General features: G+C 40.3%; 1 protein-coding gene and 1 long non-coding RNA gene across 5 annotated transcripts; one reads left to right on the top strand and one right to left on the bottom strand.

Annotated features, from left to right (window-relative positions):
• Positions 1 to 1,252: 1,252 nt before the first annotated feature.
• On the bottom strand, positions 1,253 to 11,246 carry LOC120018239. The gene is made up of 3 exons (XR_005472195.1): positions 10,553 to 11,246; positions 4,539 to 4,656; positions 1,253 to 1,587 (listed from the first exon to the last, which is right to left on the bottom strand). It is a non-coding gene; the product is annotated as an uncharacterized LOC120018239 (long non-coding RNA).
• Positions 11,247 to 11,311: 65 nt separating this feature from the next.
• Positions 11,312 to 21,468, top strand: LOC120018238 (T-box transcription factor TBX2b-like). 4 transcript variants are annotated; one of them, XM_038961318.1, is made up of 7 exons: positions 11,312 to 12,330; positions 13,431 to 13,707; positions 15,097 to 15,243; positions 16,776 to 16,852; positions 17,132 to 17,319; positions 18,134 to 18,741; positions 19,681 to 21,468. In XM_038961318.1, exons 1-7 carry the CDS (start codon positions 11,972 to 11,974, stop codon positions 20,113 to 20,115), a joined length of 2,091 nt encoding a protein of 696 aa, XP_038817246.1. In that variant the 5' UTR covers positions 11,312 to 11,971; the 3' UTR covers positions 20,116 to 21,468. The 4 variants fall into 4 exon arrangements, with proteins under 4 accessions (XP_038817246.1, XP_038817248.1, XP_038817247.1 ...); XM_038961320.1 differs by having other exon boundaries at positions 11,314 to 12,330; positions 17,150 to 17,319; XM_038961319.1 differs by having other exon boundaries at positions 11,323 to 12,330; positions 13,431 to 13,698.
• Positions 21,469 to 21,940: the final 472 nt, after the last annotated feature.

Here is a 21,940-nt window from a genome sequence, read left to right on the forward strand (position 1 = left end):
ATGTTCATTCAAACGAATGTATTTTTTTGTAATGTCAGTTTAATCAACAAATTACAGCACATATGACTTGTCCACCCATAGAGTACCACAGTATGAGTCATATACCCATAAAACCTAGCGGTCAAACAGGGAAATGGTTCAAATCATTTTTCCACCATTCATCATCATTCATAGGGGATTTTATAAACACTTAAAATAAGGGCTGTGTTTCATGTAGGGTTACTCTGGTGTGACGTTTTGATAACCGTGTAAATCTGTCTAGGACAGGGTTACTTTTATCAATAATTTGCCTGTATTTACCCCCCCAAAAATGAAATGCTAATTAGCTGCTAATGTGGCTATCATAAAACATTACAAATGCCATGATGATCTGGAGGTGGCTGCCGAATCGAGGCAAAGGTAAGAATCTCTGGATTAACTATCTGTTAACTAAATGTAGTAATGAATAAATTGTCTACATTTTTTTTAAATGGACAATTCTGTGAACTGTCTTTTGCTATTTTTTTATATATTTTTTAATCTCCCCAATTGATAGTTAGTCTTGTCTCATCGCTGCAACTCCCCTACGGACTCGGGAGAGGTGAAGGTCGAGAGCCATGCGTCCTCCGCAACACGACCCTGCCAAGCCGCACTGCTTCTTGACACACTGCTCGCTTAACTCGAAAGCCAGCCGCACCAATGTGTCGGAGGAAACGCCGTCCAACTGACAACCGAAATCAGCTTGCAGGCGCCCGGCCCGCCACAAGGAGACACTGATGATGAGACAAGGAAATCCCGGCCGGCCAAACCGTTCCCTAACTTGGGCCAATTGTGCGCCGCCTCATGGGTCTCCCGGTCACAGTCGGCTGGGATCGAACCTGAGGCTGTAGTGACGCCTCAGCACTGCGATGCAGTGCCTTAGACCGCTGCGCCACTCGGGAGGCCCTTTTGCCAGTTTTAAATTGACACAATACCTGATAGCAAAGGTGTCAGCTAGAGATGATGTGCAGGAGCTTGCAGAGATTTGTAGTTTTGCGTGATGTCTACTTTGAAGCTAATTAGCATTTTTGAATCAGAGTAAATAGAGCCAAATATATTGATAAGTCACCTTGTCTGAGAGAGATTTACATGGTTATCATAACATCACACCAGGGTAAGCTTACAAGAAACACAGCCCTCATTTTAAGTATTTCTAAATTCCCCTATGGGAAAAATGAATGGTGGAAAAAACGATTGGAACCATTTCCCTGTCTGACCGCTGGGTTTTATGGGTATTATGACACCTCCACTGTGGGCATAATTGACTTGAATGGGGACGCCTGTTCTATTCATTATATTTCTATGGTTTGCCCACTGACGCTCCCCTGGTGCCCCACACTGTGACATGATGCCCTGCATGCCAATGTCTCTCTGAGTCTGAGGGAACCATGCCCAGGCCAGTGCCCCAGCTGGCACCTCTACCAGGGGCAGGGGCCTGTTAAGGAGGGCACACCTTAGCTGTTTCACTCTGTTTCAAAACGTTGTCTGCCTCCTGAACATGCCCCTGGTCTTTACCATCCTCTCCTGTGACAGTCTCCATTTATACCCATCCTCCTCTGCCAGCAAACCCTGTGAATAGATAGAGCAGCGAGAGGAGAGATGAGGTTGGCACCAGGAGAGAAGCCGCATTAATATATAGCTAGCTACAACCACTTGTGGACAGGTTTGCTAAGCTTTTGCTAACATTGTTTTACTCAAAATCACACAGAAAAAAATCCACTGCCCAAAGAACGCAAAATACAGAGCAAAAGTCATCTCTATCCAACCTCATATACTGTATTTCTTTAACTTTGTGGGATTTATTTCTGTACATATCTGTGTCTTGAAATGTGATGGAATTTGTTATTCACTTATATTCAATAATTTATCAGACTGTAATAGCATTATAATGTGTGTACAATACAAAACATTTAACAATATCAGATCTGAAATAGTATTTTGATTGCTGTCATTTAATTTTTGTCATCCTCTCAACTAAATAGACTAGGAAGACTTACATTGTTAGCAAAATATTTATGTTAGGCAAGTAAAATTCCCTCTTTTTTAATCACTTATAATTATTTTCCTTTCCTTGGTGCACTCCTTTGATCCACAAAGGAGACAACTAGATATCAAATAGGTCTACTTCGAATTAATTTATAGTGGCAGCCATTTGAAACCAATCAAAGGCAATACCATGTATTATATCCTATTGTTCATATGAATATGACAGAAAAAATATCTTGGGAAATGCTGTGGTCATTGCAGGTATGTTGATGACATTTTATGACCTTTTAGTGAATAAAACAAATGTCACTAACCAATTACAATTCGCATAGGGCTATTATTATTGTTAATTTAATGTACAAATGTAATCTTAATAGCCACTTTTCAGATCATGCTTTTCAATCGTCTAACAGGAGGCGAATATTTTTTTTATAACCTAACCTTACAGTTCTGTGTTGTTTACATTGCCAAAGTGTCCAATGAAAAGGTTTTATGCATCAATGATTTTATTCAAACGAAACGCTTCCTCATAAACTGAGGACCCTAATCGCCTGATTCTGAGCAAGATTATAGCCTGCCTATGTGTACACTTATTTCTAATTCAATGATAGAGACCATCGTGTGAGCGGTTACGTTCGAAATTGAACACGGGAAAGTGCTTTCCTTGCTAAATGAAAGTATGTCTGAAATAAATGTAATTTCCCCCTGACCCAAGTAATTTCATATCGCTTCTGTATATAATACGATTCAATGTATTCGGTCGCATGAGTTGAAAATTGAATTTTGAAGCACTGTCAACAAGTTCAACTCTGTTAAATCAACACGAGTTTGATAGGACTGTAGCCCATAGTAGAGAGCAACAAGGCTATTTTCAAGGGAACTGAGTGCATGTGAAACATAATAGCCAGCCTATCCATGTTGTGTTGCAACATCACATCAAATTGATCAAGGCTGTTATAGAGTTACGTTCCTGAACAGAAATTGATCTGCTATATGCACATATATGTTGTCAATAGGACATTAAGTCTACACTTGTTGTATTCGACGCATGTGACAAAGTTTGATTTGATTTGATTAACTTGTCGTCTCTCTACTACCTATTTGAGCTTAGACATTTGAACAAACCAAAATTGTTAGTCTATAGCAGCGGTTCCTAACCAGTGGTACTAGGACCCCTGGGCCTACATGACCTATCCACAAGGTTGATTTTAAAAAATGAACTAGGCAAGTCAGTTAAGAACAAATTCTTATTTTCAATGATGGCTTATGAACAGTAGGTTAACTGCCTTGTTCAGGGGCAGAACGACAGACTCATGAGACCATAGGGATACAGGTAAAATGCACATGAGCGGGTACTTCAGGGGTACTCCGGACAGAGCAACATTTTAGGCTATATAGCCTATACCTTCCATTTCTGAAGTCAGTCAGATAACTTCCAACACCTAGGAAATACTCTCCCATTTATTTCAGATGTGGCCTATTTTTCGGTTTATTTCAACTGCAGATGCAACAATTCCATGAAGCTTTCTACTGAAGTTAATGATATACCTTTCCATATATAGTAGGTAGACATACTTGTAGCCTACATCAGTATCGACCCATATGGATTTAAATAGTTTCTTAGATGCATAAAATACACTTTGCAGTTCACTTTCAATTGTCCTATATCTCTAACCCTAACAATGTCCGAGGACAGCAGCTTTGTTTACAAGTTGTGAATCAGTAGCATTATGACCTTAACGAGGTTGTAAAAAAATCTAGTAAAGACTTCGATTACATCAGCTTATCGACACGAAGACAAAGCATTGCAACACAAATTCAAAGGTGCGTACAAATCACTGTTAACACTATTGTCAAAGTTACCCGCCGAAAGAACTAGCGGATCATTTATTGTTACGGTTCTTGTCAGTATTCACAAGATGTAAACAGTAGGCGGACACAAGATCAATCAATCTGCAGGCAATTCTCATTTCTCCGTAGGCTAATGCTTTTTCATTTATTCTAGGACTACTCAAAGGATCAAATCTCTTCCAGGTGGCTATATCACTCACAAAATATCCTACGGTTTAACCCGCGCCATTTAATTAAAATCATTAGGCTATAATGCATTGCATAAATTGTTTACGGATTTGTAGCTATGTTATTCTAACACCTTGCTATCAGTAGCATCCTAAAACTGCCATCTGAGGTATTTTGAGGTTGTGGTTTGTTGTTTTTGTAATCCACTGTTATCAGTGAAACTATCAATTAAGGTCCATTCAATGCCACTCGACTGAAACCATGATATGGATGTTTCATTGAATCGCATGATATGCTTAAAGATAGTAAGTTATTTAGTGGTTTTGTTAAATATATTTTCAGAAATCAATGAATGGCAAACAATTACGTCTTTATGCTGCTATTTTGCACTCAAATAAGATGCTGTTAGCGTGCCCTAAACCATTACGCTTGTGTAAGCTTGCTGCATTGAGGGTGGGGGGTTAATGATATATGCCAGGGTCACGGACTGGGTTGTAATTGAAAAAGCAACCCACATGCTGCACGGCTCCGCGGCCAGGCCTCGCTGATCAAAGTTTGGGAAGCCGGGGAGGAGAGGGCCGGCTGCAGGCAGGGACATTCCCGGAGCTGCATGGAGTATTGTGTGTGTTCAACCTGTGTTGCCAGAAGCAGAAAATAAACAAAAACTCCATTCACTCTCAATTAAGATATTTCCTGCATTATTTTGTCAAGAACTATATACCCGTTGTCATGACATGTGTTTATAAAAGCCATTCTTAATGCATAGATGTTTTGTATATTAAAGTAAATAATACATTTTTACTACAGGTCACGTAGAATTAATGTCCAAGGGTAGCAAACTATGTCATGTGTGTAAACACGCACCCGCACGTACACACACACACCTTTGAATCACTGTCAAATGAACTTGGACAGAGTGAAACAGTGAACAACACAGACAACATGAGAGTATATTGGTTTAGTGAAGTAACATGGAGGCTGGAAAGCAGCAGTAAGGGTGTTCCTCGGTACCCTGGGGTCATTATAGCGCCCCCACCTGTTGCTACCTGTGAAAGGTAGGCTGTCAGCATAGAATTGGGAGCTAGAATACTTCTCTATGGCTGTCAATTTCTCCAGACAAACGCTTCAAGCTTTCAAGATGTACGTCGGAAAGACAATAAATAGGCTATACTATTCGCTAAATAAGTATCTAAAATATTTACAATCGACATACCTGGCATAATCACCAGTTCTGTGCTACTATTTTACAAATAACCTCAACCTATTATTACAAAAGCCTACTTTCAAGGTGATAGCTGCACGTGAAAATAACATCGTATTCACGTTTGTTGTAGGATGGGGGTTATTCGGCTACCAGTGCTGCTTGTGAGAATTGTTCTTTTTCATCAATCAGTCGCAATTTGTCCAAGCGGACAGGACAGCCCACCGGCAGCCCTGCTGACTCGGGTCAATGAGACAACACGAGCACGAAGACGAGCAAATTGAACAAAATTCACAGAGGGCGAGAAAGGGGGATTAAAACCCGGCTTTCATGAGTGGGAGATGAAGAAATTTAGAGAAATTTAAACTGTGTGTGTGGGGGGGGGCTAGAGTGGGGGCAGGGAAGGGGAGTAAAGCGAGAATGAAAGAGCGATGGGGAAGAGGAGGGAGAGGGGGTTGGTGGTAGCCTGGCTGGAGGAGGCGCTGGGTATACATGTGACAAGTGGAAATATGAGGGACTTTGACAGGTCTTAAACGGTCTGGCGCCAAGGCCTCAGTCTACCGGCTAAATATAGCAGGAGAGATGATGGGAAGAGAAGAAGAAAAGATGGAGAAAAACAAATACAATGTAGTGGGAGTAGCCTAAAAAATAACAAAACAAAATTACAGACAAATAAGGCTACAGTAGTAACAATACAGTGACCCGTTATTTCGTAATTAGAATTTTCCCGCAGCATATCAGTAACACGCGGGTCACCACAATGACCCTGAAGGTGTACTGTTCTTTCCGCACATTTTCACCTAACACTTGCAATTAAGCAAATTATATTGTGTGGACCTTACATGGCACAGGGCTTAATGCAAAATGATGTCTGTTACTTTGGGGTTACAACCTTTTCCATAGGAAATGATCTCGAGGTGTGGCGAGCACATCTCTTGTCACGCACAGGAGCAAGCATAAAGACGTAATGGGGCATATTTCTATAGGACCATGTTCAACGTTTAACCGAAATATGCTGAATATTTCCGTTATTGCCACGTCTCTCATCTCTGCTTTAACAGGTAGCATAGAACAGGGAATGTTTCTGGCATTTATGACGTTAAAAGTAATCTGTAATAACACCACATCACTTGAGGATTGCGTTTTTGTCCATTTAGCCCTATATAGTGTATTCACACACCTTGACTTGTTCCACATTTTGTTGTGTTAAAAGGGTGATTAAAATGTATTTCATTGTCATTTTTGGTCAACGATCGACACACACAAAAAATCTAACATTTATTTAACAAATATGGAAAATGTAACACTAATATATCTTGATTAGATACGTATTAAGCCCTCTGAGACAACAATAAATGTTAGAATCACCTTTGGCAGAGATTACAGCTGTGAGTCTTTCTGGGTAAGTCTCTAAGAGCTTTGCACACCTGGATTGTACAATATTTGCCCATTATTCTTTAAAAAACGATATTACTAGAAATTGATAGAAAGCCATTTTCATGTCTTGCCGTAGGTTTTCAAGCCGATTTAAGTCAAAACTGTACAGGCCATTCAGGAACATTCAATGTCGTCTTGATAAGCAACTCCAGTGTAGATTTGGCCTTGTGTTTTAGGCATACTTAGTTAAGTCCACAACTGAATGCATTCAACCAAAATGTGTCTTCCGCATTTAACCCAACTCCTCTGAATCAGAGAGGTGCAGGCAGGCTGCCTTATCAACGACCACGTCCACGCCGCCGGGATAGCAGTTATTGTTAGGGGTTAACTGCCTTGCTCAAAAACAGAACTGCAGATTTTTCCACCTTGCCAGCTCTGGGATTTGAACCAGCAACCTTTTGGTTACTGGCCTAACAGTCTTAACCGCTAGCCTATCTGCCATCGTTATTTACCTGCTGAAATTTGAATTTGTCTCCCCAGTGTCTGTTGGAAAGAAGACTGACACAGGTTTTCCTCTAGTATTTTGCCTGTGCTTAGCTGTATTCCATTTATTTTTATCCTGCAAAACTCCCTAGTCCTGCAGATGACAAGCATACCCATAACATGATGCAGCCACCCCCATGCTTGAAAATATGTAGAGTGGTACTCATTGATGGGTTGTGTTGGATTTTCCCCAAACATAATGCTTTGTATTCAGGACAAAAGTTAATTTCTTTGCCAGATTTTTTGCAGTATTAGTTAAGTGCCTTGTTGCAAACAGGATTCTCTGTATAGGCTTCCTTCAGTACACTCTGTCATTGTGGATTAACTATAATGTTGTTGATCCATCCTCAGTTTTCTCCTTTCACAACCACTAAACCCTAACTGTTTAAAGCTGAACTGTTAAAATCACCATTGGCCTCATGGTGAAATCCCTGAGCAGTATCTTTGTAGTGACTGGGTGTATTGTTACACCATCCAACGTCTAATTAATAACTTCACCATGCTCAAAGGGATATTCAACGTCTGTTTTATATTATTTTTACCCATCTACCAATCGGTGCCGTTCTTAGCGAAGTAGTGAAAAACCTTCCTGGTCTTTGTGGTTGAATCTGTGCTTGAAATTCACTACTCGATTGAGGGACATTACATATAATTGTATGTGTGGGGTACAGAGATGGGGTAGTCATTCAAAAATGATGTTAACCACTATTCTTGAACACAGAATGAGTCCATGCAACTTATGTGATTTGTTAAAGATATTTTAAGTCCTGAACTTTTTTAGGCTTGCCATAACAAAGGGGTTGAATATTTATTGACTCAAGACATTTCAGCTTTTAATTTTTTATTAATTATTAACATTTTCTACAAACAAAATTCCACTTTGACATGATGGGTTATTGTGTCAATGACCTACACACAATCTCAATTTAATAAATGTTTAATAACGGCTGTAACACAACAAAATGTTGAAAAGGGAGGGTGTGAATACTTTCTGGAGGCGCTGTACACAGCGAATACCTGGAGTAACTGCAAACCCGTTGTTGATGTAATTAGTTGTTTAAGTATATACATAGAAACCATTAACATTCTCTATGTGGTGCTGATATTTTCCCGCTCAGAATGTTTCTTCTGCCCAACTTGAACCTCAGTAAGTAGGCTAAGCTTTAACGATGAGTCTTCTATATAGTCTAGCAGCAGTATAGCGTCTGTTAGAATGCACTTCATTTCGCTGACTGGGCTACTGATTGACTCAGTCGACCACTAGTTGAATGTATAGCCTATAAAGGACGAAAAACACAAGTACGAAGGAAGAGTAGTGCTTTAAAATATATGAGATTGATTTTAAAAAATGTACTCGAGCTAAATCAAATAGATCTGAAATAGGCTTCATGTTAAATAGCACTGAAACTGTAGCCCTATACATAAATTCCCTAACTGTAAAAGGTTTAAGAACATTATATTCACAAAACTAAATGATGAAACATGTTGGGCCTAATGAGCTAGAAAAGTAGTCACCAAATTATCCATTATGCATAATTGACCATCCTTAACCTATTATAACAACAATAATTCTACAGGGTTTCAACAATTTCCCATTATTCTGATTATATTGTTCATACTAGAAATGAAATAATCCCAATTTACCTGATTCCTTTAAGTTAGGCCACATTATAAAGATTCCAATTAAATTATGCAGAATAATTGATTCAGTTCAAGCCTGATAAAGCCGTGATCACAAAATGTATTGACAACTAGGCCTAATTAAATTCACTACAATTTTGAGCACGACTGGTGTGATAAGAAGTCTATAAAACCATTTACAGAATGTCTCTCAGATAAAAATGCTATTGGAAGAAAAATTAGTTTTGGAATAAATATCAAATCGTTTTATCTTACCGCACATTGCATAGTGACTTCAATCAGGTTTTAAAAGGGTAGGTCTGCAAAAACAAGTGATCTATGTTCCAAAAAAGATTCCACTGTCTCTAGTTTCTTTAGAATTTACAAGTATAAAACAACGTCCTGGATTTTGCTGGGATTTTCATGTTCAGATATAAGTAACACGTGTCTCACCTCATACCACCAAGGCTCATTCTACAGGGTGTCTTCTATTTATTTGTTATTAGTGGTACATTCCTAATCAGATGATATGAATAAGATAGTAAGATATCCGTATAACCTTGATGCACTAGAACAGACCACAAAAACAACACCAAAAGCTATTGCACCTTATACCATGTCAAAGGTGTGAAACTCTAAAAAGTATCCTACTTTTACTTATAAATTACGCATAGATTACATTTAATTTCATTCCGGGTTTTTTCAAATCTAACGTAAATCCTTCAAGCTCTCAACATGCACTTGGAAAGGAATGTGTTATATTCTATTGACACTAATGCCAATGGAGCTGTGGGAACACTGATAGGGAAGAAATGTAGACCTACACAAAACACCGACTCGGCCTGCGATAGAAGGTAAATCGGAAATGTGTGGTTTGTATCTGACGAACTCACTCGGAAGGATTATGAGTTTTTGTTTCAGTTTTTATGTCGAAGTGACGATGTTCTGGATTGAGCTAGAGCGGAACCGGATCTACTAGTCTGCGTCAGATAAACTTCTGGGCAGACTGTTCCGTGTATCCAAATTCTCACATTTTGATGCAAAGTAAAAATCCCTCCGAAAGAGCATTCTCAGACCAAAAACTCCAGACATAAGCCGCAGCTTTGGCGTAGATAGCGAGGGGGATTGGAGGGCGCTCGCTGCTGGTTGGATTTTAGGGTAAATATGAAGTGACAAGTGTCTGCTCTTATTGTGGTGCGTCAGCCGACTGGCGCCAAACGGCTCTTTAACCAACGGAATTCAAGTTAATCAAGCCAAGGGTCCACAGAATGGATTTCTTAAAGGTACAACACAACAGTACCAAGACCAAGTTTTTGGTCGGGTCGCCTTAGGTTGCAATGGTCTCAAGTTTGTTATGTACTGTATGGGGTTTGACACATACCAACAAACTGTTCAGGCGAGTCAGGACGCTGTTGTGCGGTCACGCTCAGAGGAGAGACTGCCCTCATGATAATCTTTTATTATAAATCATCTCATTGCTGTATCAGTTTATGCTGAAGATGAGAGCGAAGGTCATATTAGCATAAAAGGAATAGTCTACGTCTATACAGTACAGTATAGGAGAGCTAACGATAGGCTACGTCAGGCTATTCCTTGTATTATTATTTTCACTATTTAGGCTATAAGGCAATCAAATAAAGTGAATGTACAATTAATCACTTTGCGTAGGTCATAACGTGAGCATGAATAATTTATTCTACCTCAAACCAAGTGAAGAGGACATAGATAGGCTACACATCAGAAGAAACAACATATTTAGTTTCTCTAAGGCTATAAGCAAGCACTCACCGCGTTCTATCTGTCGATTTTGCCCTCGAAATTCATTCATTTGTTTTCTTTTCTTCTTGCCTCGACGCAGCATCTGCCTCTGCGCTTTTCGAATGACCCGGGGCAGTTTTTAAAGTGGCAATGTCCGGTTTATTAATCGCTGTCCTTGCTGTGAATCGTTCACAAAACAGCAGCGAGTCACGGAAATGGACAGACATGAAATATAATCACTAAATCGAGTCCGATAGCCCACATTCAGGTACGGGTGGCTGTGGACTCTCTTACCGTCTCAGCATAGTCTGTGTAAGTATATCATTAAGCACAACCAGTGAGGGAACAAACTGTATGCTATTATGGCCAAACCACGATCAACACTTCAACAGATAAAACTGCACGCGGATTTCTAAACAAACGAAACCAGATATAATGGCTATGAGGTAAAAATGTAACCTAAACTGACAACATAATCTTCACATGAAATGGAACCACAACGAATCTATTTGGAATCTTCGTTTTCCTGAGCTAAATTCATACTTTAAAAAATCAATCACCGGTATAGCCTACTAACTTGATTTAGCCTACCTCTAGGCTATAATGAAAGCGACCAAAGAGCAATAAACGTAGGCTATCTATTCGGGTATTGTTTCTGGGCTGGAGTTATGCACCTCGTCGAAAGTATAAAGCTCAAGCCGACCGAGGTGATGCCTCCACCGGCCAAGAATTGAGGGCTGACCCGGTGTTTGGCTTGGAGATAGGGGTGGGATTTCCCGAGCTTTCCTGTCATTGGTTAATATTTTATTCCGTTGACATGTTTTCTTACTGCTAATGCTTCCGACACCTTGTTGTCCACCCCCCTCTCTTAGAGCCTGGCTGGAGCTGTCAAAACCACGCCTATAGAGGCCCACAATTGGTCCAGAAAGCGTAAAATCAGCAATCAAAGGGGCTTGGTTCATTAGTGTTGGGATCGAGGCAGGAAGGACATGTGAGATAGTCACAGTTCTACAGCGAACAGGGCAAGATCTAACCATTTCAACTCCGTGTCCGTGTGGAATGATTGCTCTAGCCTTCCGAGAGACACATCTTATTTTTATCAAAGCGATTGGTGGGGAGAAAGAAGGAAACCCCGATTCTGCTCTCAAAGCGTCGCTGCTTCTTTATCTTTGACTAATATTGTTACTGCACTTCGTGGAGGTACCAGCAACGGGAGTTTACGTGTAGTATAGGCTAGTTCCTATCAATTCATTTTTTTCAGATAATAACCATCTATAACGCGTCTATTCATAGGCTAGCTATCTGGCACCGTATTCGAAATTACTTCTGTATACTTCTTAAAGAAATAAGACTGAAATAAATTATTCTGGAAACGGACCTACTATTTTTGCCCAGGGGGGAGAATATCACTGTATATCATCATTTCACTTCGATATTTTGGATGCACCGATGAGAGATCCAGTTTTCACAGGGACTGCCATGGCTTATCACCCTTTCCACGCTCACCGGCCGACCGACTTCTCCATGTCAGCTTTCCTAGCGGCTGCGCAGCCCTCCTTCTTCCCGACGCTCACTCTGCAACACGGGGCTCTCACTAAGCCCATGTCGGACCATCTCGTCGGAGCCGCGGAGGCAGGGCTCCACCCGGCTCTCAGCCACCACCATCAGGCGGCTCATCTCCGCAGCTTGAAGAGCCTGGAGCCCGAGGAAGAGGTGGAGGACGACCCTAAAGTCACACTGGAGGCCAAGGATCTATGGGACCAGTTTCACAAAATAGGAACAGAGATGGTTATTACCAAATCTGGAAGGTGAGAGTGCGCTCTGACAATTATTGCCAGCGAAGCTGACTACAGCGTCATGGTTATTCTCTGTCCATCAGTGGCGATTTTAGCGTGTATATCTTGGTGGGACAAACATTGTCCATACTGTATAGGCTTTGTGTTCAGATGTGCATTGTGTTCAGATTTATTCTGTAACGCTACAACAAGATTATGGCGAAAGCAAAGAGGGTACGAAAGAAGTAGCTACATTTAGGATTATAGGTAATAGTCCAGGCCCTGCTAGGCTAGACTGGCTCGATGTGATTGTGTTTTTCATTGTATTCTATTGCATGTTCTTTAATTTATAAGCCTAGTTTATCATCGAAATAAGTTAATTATTATTAGTTATACAATCAGAGTTTTCTTTATCATTGTGACCTGACTTGATAGCATTTTATTTAGTTTCGATGGTACGATTATAATGAAGTTATTATCAAGTTTGGAGCGTCTTTGACAGTAAAGGATATTTGACTAATTTTGAAAATGTAGAATTTAGTTTAGGCTAGTAGTCTTGCCAGAGAGGAAAAAAACTCCCCTGTCTTTAGTCAGTAAAACGAGAATAGCATATGGATCAAACTGCATTCTGTCATGACAGTTGAGCTTCTGGATTTTGTAAACAGACTGTCAGACTTGAAAAAAGAGGATTGTGATTTAACCTGATAGTGTCATATCATAAATATATTTCACTCGGCTGATTGCAGACGAATTTCTAAATATTATAATTAACAATAGAAAATAAATACAAAGTACTTTTAAGTAGGCTATTAGGACCTACACCTTATTCGTTTCATTTCCTACAACTATCATGGTATTTGCAAAGTGGCATGTACATAATTCGATGGAATGCTTTTATTATGAATGACAGTTCTGTCAATGAATATTACTTTATAATTTGCCTCGATCGATGATTTGGTGTTGCATTTTCCTGGACACGAAGGAGAGAGAGAGAGAGAGAGCAAGTCGCCTATTGACGTGTTATTACAATGTTATTGCCAGATTCATGGGTCTTGTCTGACAACATTAAATGTCATATTTGCATGAATAATCCTACATGGAGTTAATTCCACGCATATTTGTCTGTCTTCCAGGAGAATGTTTCCTCCGTTTAAAGTCAGAATAAATGGGCTTGATAAAAAAGCCAAGTATATTCTATTGATGGATATAGTCGCTGCCGACGACTGCCGCTACAAGTTCCACAATTCTCGCTGGATGGTAGCGGGAAAGGCCGACCCGGAGATGCCCAAAAGAATGTACATTCACCCGGATAGCCCGGCTACGGGAGAGCAGTGGATGGCCAAGCCGGTTGCTTTTCATAAACTGAAGCTGACCAACAATATCTCGGACAAGCATGGATTTGTAAGTACTGTATGTTGACTTTTATTTACATTTAAACACGCAATTGTATTTCTGATGGATAATAATAAATTACACACATTTTATAGACAATATGTTTTAGGTTTGGTGTAACACAATGTATTTAAAGACAGATACTGTTGGATGTTTTGAGCGAGATATTTCTATAGTTCTTGAATATTCTCATTCTATTTGCAACATGATTTTAGTAGGCCTAACGTATTTCCACTGTATTTTTCCCAATAGATGGCTTAGTATTGCCAGGCTGTTGCCAGGATATTGTTCAACTCAATGTCCACAGGCCTCTTTCCAAATATGATCTCCCAAAATGTCTAAAGCTTCATAAAAGTAACCTATAAATCTAATATCATGCTCTTGTTGGTAGAAATAGTAATGTAACGCAATTACACCTTTATAAAACTGAGTTGTACACGATTGTGGAAGAGGATTGTATTCATGATTCAAGTATTAGATTTGCTATTTTTTTAAAAGCCTCATATAAACGAAGAGGAATTGGTGATTATGAACTTCAGAAATCAGGTCAAGGAGACCGGGCAGAGGGGAAATCGGTTTGGATAGGGCGAGTCTCTGTGGCGTCCTTTCGGTTTGATAGCTTTACTCCGATCTAGCCTCACTGTCTTGAGCCAGCTTGAGCAGCGTGGAATAAAAACAGTGTATGGATGTAGCCTGTACTCGAACTCGAAGGCCGTGCCTATTCGTGTTTCGCCGTCGGTCCCTGAAGTGCTTTTTGTAGCCTACTGTAAAAAATTATCCGCGGAGAAGAGGGAAATTATGGATGCCACAAAAAGTAGACTATATAGAGAGAAGCTGCAGCGTGTGTTCAATGCTCCTATGTGCAAACAAACCGACTGTAAACAAATTGAACATTTACATGCCAGACGCATCCAGACGTTTTTGCAAAATGTTGCAGAGAGTGTTTTGATAGATGTAGGCCATAGGCTATCCAAAGTTTACCTTTAATTATCCAGCCACTGTGTATAGGCCTACGTATTGTTGTAATTAATGAATGTATAGAATATACATGTTATAAATGTTATCAGATACCCAGTAGGTTGGCCAGCAGATATGACAATGCAAACATTACATTAACTGTTTATCTTAAATATTGTTTTGTATCTCGATCTGGGTTGACCACAGGTGTGTTCTCTTGCATTCTGAGAATACACACTAGGCCCAATTCTAAATAAGACCTGCTCACTGTTATGAATAATAATGATACTAGGCCCAGTAATAATTAGTATAAGAAATAATAATACCATATTTTAATCTACTTTTATAGTGTGGGCCTACTTATGGGCCTACGAGTTATTTTGAGATAGGCATATCATCAGATGGTCTCGATGAAATGCTAATAATTAATTTTCCCCCATATTTCCACAGACGATTCTTAATTCCATGCACAAATACCAGCCCAGGTTTCATATCGTGAGGGCCAACGACATCCTGAAGCTCCCATACAGCACGTTCAGGACATACGTGTTCCCGGAGACAGACTTCATTGCTGTCACAGCTTATCAAAACGACAAGGTAAGCAATGTAATACAGTAGCCCATACAATACTATACAATACTGTACAATACAGTGGAATTTAACATAGGATATGTTACACTAATGTTCGAGACCATGAAATAACCTCGCCATAAAAGGTTGTGCCTATATTCAGACAAATGCCACGATTTCGTATCAGCAAAGGGTTAAACTGAGGTTTAATTTTGATTTTGTTTTGTTTGTTTTTATGCTGTGAAAAATTGGATCATTTGTGGAATTAGATGGCCTCACTCGTTTGTTTAACCTTGTTGCATTTAATGATCTTTGTTTGCGAACGTTAAAGGAATACTTTTTACAGTGAACCCGTTGCTGCAGGGTTTTTAATCTGTAGGACTAAATGCACCTGCTCAATCAAACCGCATGTTGGTCATCATTGTCAAATGTTATGGTTAACCTTACGTAACCAGTTTAGCCTGCAATTGCAGCATATATTTGACTAGTAAAATAAGTATTTGAAAAGATTGGCTATTGCTGTTGTCTTTCCGTCTATGGGCTATGGACGATATGCTGCTGGCTACAATTCCATTCAAATCTAATTAGATGGCGCTTCTTTGGACACTGACACCATTTGGTTAAAGACTGATTTCCCCATGGTTATTCAGGGTGTCAGTAATTCCTAAGTTTGATGGTGAGTATTTATTTTAGTTGCAGTCTAAAATTATCTAGCTCCCTGCGCCCCTCTCCTCTTCCCCTCCATGAGTCTAATTGGCGTCCGTGTCAGAGGTGGTCTTGTTGCTATCGTAAAGTTTATGGCAAAGAGTCACAATCGATTAGAAGGCACTAGCCTCGTCAGTTTGTCCGCGAACTACACAGTTTCAGAGGCTGCCTGCGCAATCAAAGCGTGACAGATGGGGAACTGTGACTCCCTGATTGGTCGATTCATGAATTCCTCAAGAGTTCCATACACGGTGAGGAGGGGGAAAACACCGGCCTCTCAAACAGGACAAACCCCGTATCGAAACATTTAGGCCAAGCAGCGTGTACAGCGGTTCCAGTGACAGTGTTGGCTTTAAAGCCCATGCAGTATTTTTTTCCATACATGCCTTGCATGAAGCAACCCCCACTCAGCTCTCCCCCTCTCTCACTCTCTTCGAAAAGAATGGATGGAGAAACACTGTATGTTTCTCATGGGGCTCGTGAGAATAACGCCTCGTCATTAAACCCCTATTAATAATGCAACATCTATCGGGGCTTTCTTTCATCTGAGTGTGTTCTGTTCGGTGTGTTTAACGGGACACTATGTATGTGGGAGAACTATATCAGACTAAATCAAGTGGAGAAAAACACGTGACCCTATATATAGGTCAAGACATTATTCGGCGTACCATATGCCCAACTGGACCTATATGCCCATAGGCCGAGTTATGGGCCTATTACTACTACTAGTACTACTAATAACAACAATAATGAATTGTAACGTCTATGGTTAGGCCTATGTGTCATTGTTTTTCTCGTTTATCTTGTGTACACCCTGCACTGCCTAATATATTTTCTCTACCTCCTGTCTACAGATAACACAACTGAAGATTGATAATAACCCTTTTGCCAAAGGATTCAGAGACACTGGAAATGGAAGGAGAGAGAAAAGGTAAGCATAGGTTATGTCCATTCACCAAATTATGTCCAAATTATATTATCATAATACGATAATATGCATAGGTCCTATGTTATGCATGTTTCAACAATGCCCCAACGTTATTCCTTCATCTGTTTATTAGTTAACAAAATAAAAATGACAAAATGCATGCTATTCTCAACTCTGAGGTAGGCTTATCATTGAATGTAGGTCGGCCTAATGCTTGCATCATGTCATGTTAATGGTGTATGGATGCCTTACTTGAATACATGTACCCACTATTATTAAAAGGGAACCGTTCAACTCTAGGAAACAGTTGACCCTTCCCTCCCTGCGGATGTATGAAGACCAATGCAAAGCAGACCGAGACGGGGGCGACTCTGATGCCTCCTCTAGCGAACCAACAACTGGCCGAGAAAGTGCGCACTCCCCAATCGGACCTGGATCCAGCCCGCTTAGGTTCAGTCGAATCAGCCGAGGTAAAATACATTATATTCAACCTAAATCTCAGTTCGTTTGATAGGCTTAAACATAATAGTGCAATTGTGTCCAATGGCATTTAGACTTATGGTGGTGGAACTATGTAGGCTATAGGCCAAATCCTCTAGTAATTTAGCCTATTTGAGAGAATAGGCTTTAGGCCTATACCCAATAGTGTACGGTTTGTGAAACTTCATTTAATTTATTATGTCAAAGTATTAGATTTGTGCAACACAAAAAGCAATTTACCAAGAACACACAGAGTAATAGTACATTTTATAATTACAAAATGTACTTTGATCGTTTTCAGCAGCTCATGTTCTTTAGATTTACAGTGTTCTTTCGTGACAGGCTATTTGTTCAACTGACTTATTATTGAAATATTAAATAACAGTTGTAATGCATAGACTTAATCAGGCTATTTGACCATCGAAAAACACTAACTTTTGACTGCTCAACTTTCGAGTCATAACTGAAGTCTATTTACTCTTGGGTAAAAATAAAACACAAAAGCCACATGTTAATGCTCGGAGTAAGCCTCTTGGGCTGACATGTAGGAAGGAAACGGTTAGACAGGGCATGTTAACACTAAATCATGACTGTACACTTAAAATAATCACTTACACAGTGCGTGTGTGTGTGTGCTTGTGAATGTTGTAACCACTGCCGTTTCAACTGCTATTTTACTTTCCATTATTAATCATATATTTGTATTTATTTAAGTCTGAGCATGGCATGGAATTTTGTCAGTTATTTTACATTTAGGCCCACCAACATACAGCTAATTCTGACTACAACTTTTTTTTATAACAGATGATAAAACCTGTACTGACAGTGAGCAAGAACTTGATCATCAGGATGAGCGTTGTACCGCATCGAACAGCCCTGGACCCGAGCCGCTCTCTCCCTTCAGCCCGAGGTGCGAGGACCGGGTGAAGGATAAGCCGAGTCTGGACAAGAAAGACGACTATCCGTGCTCAAGGAAGCCGAGTGACTCCATATTCAGGAACCTTGAGAAAGGAGACAAAACGGAGAACAGGCACAGGAAAGACACTACAGATTCGTCAAAAAAGAACACCACAGACAGCGGCGGGATAAGCGCAAGCAAGGAAAGTTTCTCCCCGCTCATGGTTCAAACAGAGAGCCCATCACACTTTAGCGCGAGCCACCTGCAGAGTCTGGCCCTGTCTGGCTTGCACAGCCAGCAGTTTTTTAATCCCATGAACGCCGGACAAATGCTATTTCACCCTGGACAGTTCGCTATGGGCCCAGGAGCGTTTTCTGCCATGAGCATGGGACATCTATTGGCGTCGGTATCTGGAGCAAGTGGTATGGAAAACGGCAGCCTCTCCGCCCAGGGCACGGGGGGCACCCCGAACCCTTTCCCCTTCCATCTGTCGCAGCACATGCTCGCCTCTCAGGTAAGGGAGACTTTAATTCTACACAGCAACAAATTGTTTGTTTGAACTCGGAGATCACTTATAGGCCATTATGCTCGTTTGACTTTAGGCCTAGAATAGGCTTTGACCAATAAAATCAAATCAAATCGTATTGGTCACATACACATGGTTAGCAGATGTTATTGCGAGTATAGCGAAATGATTGTGCTCCTAGTTCCGACAGTGCAGCAATATCTAACAAGTAATCTAACAATTCCACAACAACTACCTAATAGACACAAATCTAAGTTAAGGCACGAGACTTACAAGTATGTCCAAACTTAGTGCCAAAAGTCCACTGTAGACGCTATGCTTTGTACCATTTAACTGGCCAGATTCAGCAGGCTCTATTCTGGGCAGAACTCAATGTCTCAGTATGTTGGGTTATCAGGTCACTGCCACTATGCCTAGGGAAGCTTGGGTCTCTTGAACGCTTAGCATAGTGAGGACGCATGCTGGCAGAATAGCGACAAAAAAGGTATAGGCCTATATATATTATTATTACCATTATTTTGAACAACAGTTTTGTTAATTGTGTTTCAAAGCAGTCTGATATTTGTTTCAAATGAACATGCTTTAGAAGAGCACCCATAAATCAACCACTCAGGAAATGTGTGGGTGCAAAAACGCAAGGCCTTGCTTTTATTTTGGATTGGGAATAAGCGTTCTCCTTTTTAGCCTCCAATGCGTATAGCCTTCATTATTCTTAGGGGTTCATTAACATCGGAGAAGATGACTTCCTTGTAGGTTTAATTATTGAAGTGAACTAGCTATTCAGGCCGTGCATAATTTGGTCGTTGAGCGGGTTCCCCAAGGTTCAATAGGACTAGTCATTTGAGTAGGCTACATCATGGTCTGAATATATCACTATCACCAACACGGTCCCAGTACTAACTGCCATTTTCTCCTGTCTGATTTCAGGGCATTCCCATGCCGACCTTTGGAGGCCTGTTCCCATACCCATACAACTACATGGCTGCTGCTGCAGCCGCGGCCTCCGCCATGCCCGCCAGCACTACAGCCAGCTCGCTCTCGAGGAATCCCTTCCTCACCAGCTCCCGCCCTCGGCTCCGGTTTAATCCTTACCAGATCCCGGTGTCTATGGCCCAGAGCACAAGTCTACTCACCACCAGCCTGCCAGGCGGCCTAAACCCCGGCTCCGAATCCTCCAAATCGGGCAGCAGGGAGACGAGTCCCGTGCCTGATGTCCACAACAACAAAGCGGGGTCGAGTCATAGGACCAGCTCTCCCAAATCGATGAAGGACTCTATCAATGAGCTCCAAAACATCCAGAGACTAGTGAGCGGCCTGGAGAGCCAGAGAGAGACGTATCCCCCCAGAGACTCCCCTAAGTGATCTCACTAATGGAATAATATATTCCACCACGACTTGGCTTGAAAATCAGAGGACTTTATTAAACATTTTGTACAGCACATTACGCGAGGAAATGGCAATACCGGCCTACCTTTTCTCGCGCCTGGACGGAGCAAGGAAGCAGGGAATGAAGGAGAGAGAACCAGCGTCATCACTTACTGTTACTGTGTGGGGTACGCTTTCAATATTGTAGGAAATTGAAGCATCGAAATAATATGAAAACCAAAAGTGAGCACTGAATTTTTAGGCTGCTGGCTAAAACTTGAGTACACAAAGAGGATACCATACCACAAGGAGGAAAACTTACTAAGAACATTCTTCATGTAGAACATATTGATGTTAAAAGGACAGTGGAAACGTCGTGGCATTGTTTTTAGGGACTGAAGAAAGAAAGAACTTTATCGAACTATAATCAATAGACGTGCTTTTGATTTATGATGAGAGCACTGCAACAGCATAAGTACTGAATGAACATGGGTGAGCAACCTGTAGAATGACAGGAAGACAAGCTACATCCAAAAGGTTTTCAAAACATAGGCTATTTCAAAAGGGATGGATAAAATAAACATTCCGTTAAAAATAATTGATAGAAGAAAGCTTAGGCCTATCATTTTTGCCAGAAAAAATGTTTGAACTATTTATGTAATTAAAATTAATTATGTAAATAAGCTATAAAGGAATCCAATAATATGCAATTGGTATTAATTTATTCAAAACTGTACATTGGTGTGTATATAATATTTAGAGTTTAACTCATTGCTTTTTATTCTTTTTTATTTTACATGAACGTATAGGCCTTCTGTAAATGAAAGGTATTTAGCGCTTGTTGGTTTGAACCAAAACGTCTTTACATGTAGTGCATAGGCATAGCTGATTATCTGCCTGTGACACGTGAAGGAAACAAACATGTGTGCCATGTTTATCTGCAATCTCTGTCTGCAAAAACTAATATCAGAAAAGAGAGAGAGAGATAGAAAGAGAGAGGGAGAGATAGAAAGAGAGAGGGAGAGATAGATAGAGAGAGAGAGGGAGAGATAGATAGAGGGAGAGATAGAAAGAGAGAGGGAGAGATAGATAGAGAGAGAAAGCTGCCTATTTGTCACATTACCTGACTATTATCTGCAGGAGAGGCAGAGATATAGAAAAACCTCAGGTCATTTCACTCCAACACAGGAGAGGATGATAACATGTATCTTTAAATGGGGCACAATGCATATCTATATATAAATATATTTAATTTGAAAGCGTATCTCGTTTATGTTGGTTGTCCGGGTAAATTCATTTTTTTGTTGAATTATCTCAAAATTTCAATTAAAAAAAACAATGTGTTAAAAAGTTTTGTTCACTCATATTTTGTATCTACTGGATACAGTTAAAGTACGTTTGAAATTCTTAAAAGTAATAATAATCATTTAAATGAATGATTAATAATGTATATAGGCTACCTATTACTAGTATTATTATGTTATAATTATAGCCGAATTATTATCTCCCAACATGAGATGAATGATGCCTCTAAATGAATGATAATACCGCCTTACAAAATAGAACTTAAAATGGTCAAAGACCTGAAAACACACACACACACACACACACACACACACACACACACACACACACACACACACACACACACACACACACACACACACACACACACACACACACACACACACACACACACACACACACACACACACACACACACACACACACACACAATTTTGTGAAACATGACCTAACTAGTTCACTGGGTGTATGGCGCCCTCTGTCGGCAATATATTTGAGGATAAAATGTAAGTTTTTC

The sequence above is a fragment of the Salvelinus namaycush genome, chromosome 23 (genome assembly GCF_016432855.1).
Source record: "Salvelinus namaycush isolate Seneca chromosome 23, SaNama_1.0, whole genome shotgun sequence".
Taxonomy (NCBI): domain Eukaryota; kingdom Metazoa; phylum Chordata; class Actinopteri; order Salmoniformes; family Salmonidae; genus Salvelinus; species Salvelinus namaycush.

Excerpts from the sequence above, each read along its gene's own strand:
- LOC120018238 (XM_038961318.1), top strand. The coding sequence starts at position 11,972 with ATGAGAGATCCAGTTTTCACAGGGACTGCCATGGCTTATCACCCTTTC. Across the intron at positions 13,708-15,096 it reads AGCATGGATTTGTAAGTACT|ACGATTCTTAATTCCATGCA; the intron begins GTATGTTGACTT and ends ATATTTCCACAG. Across the intron at positions 16,853-17,131 it reads AATGGAAGGAGAGAGAAAAG|GGAACCGTTCAACTCTAGGA; the intron begins GTAAGCATAGGT and ends TATTATTAAAAG.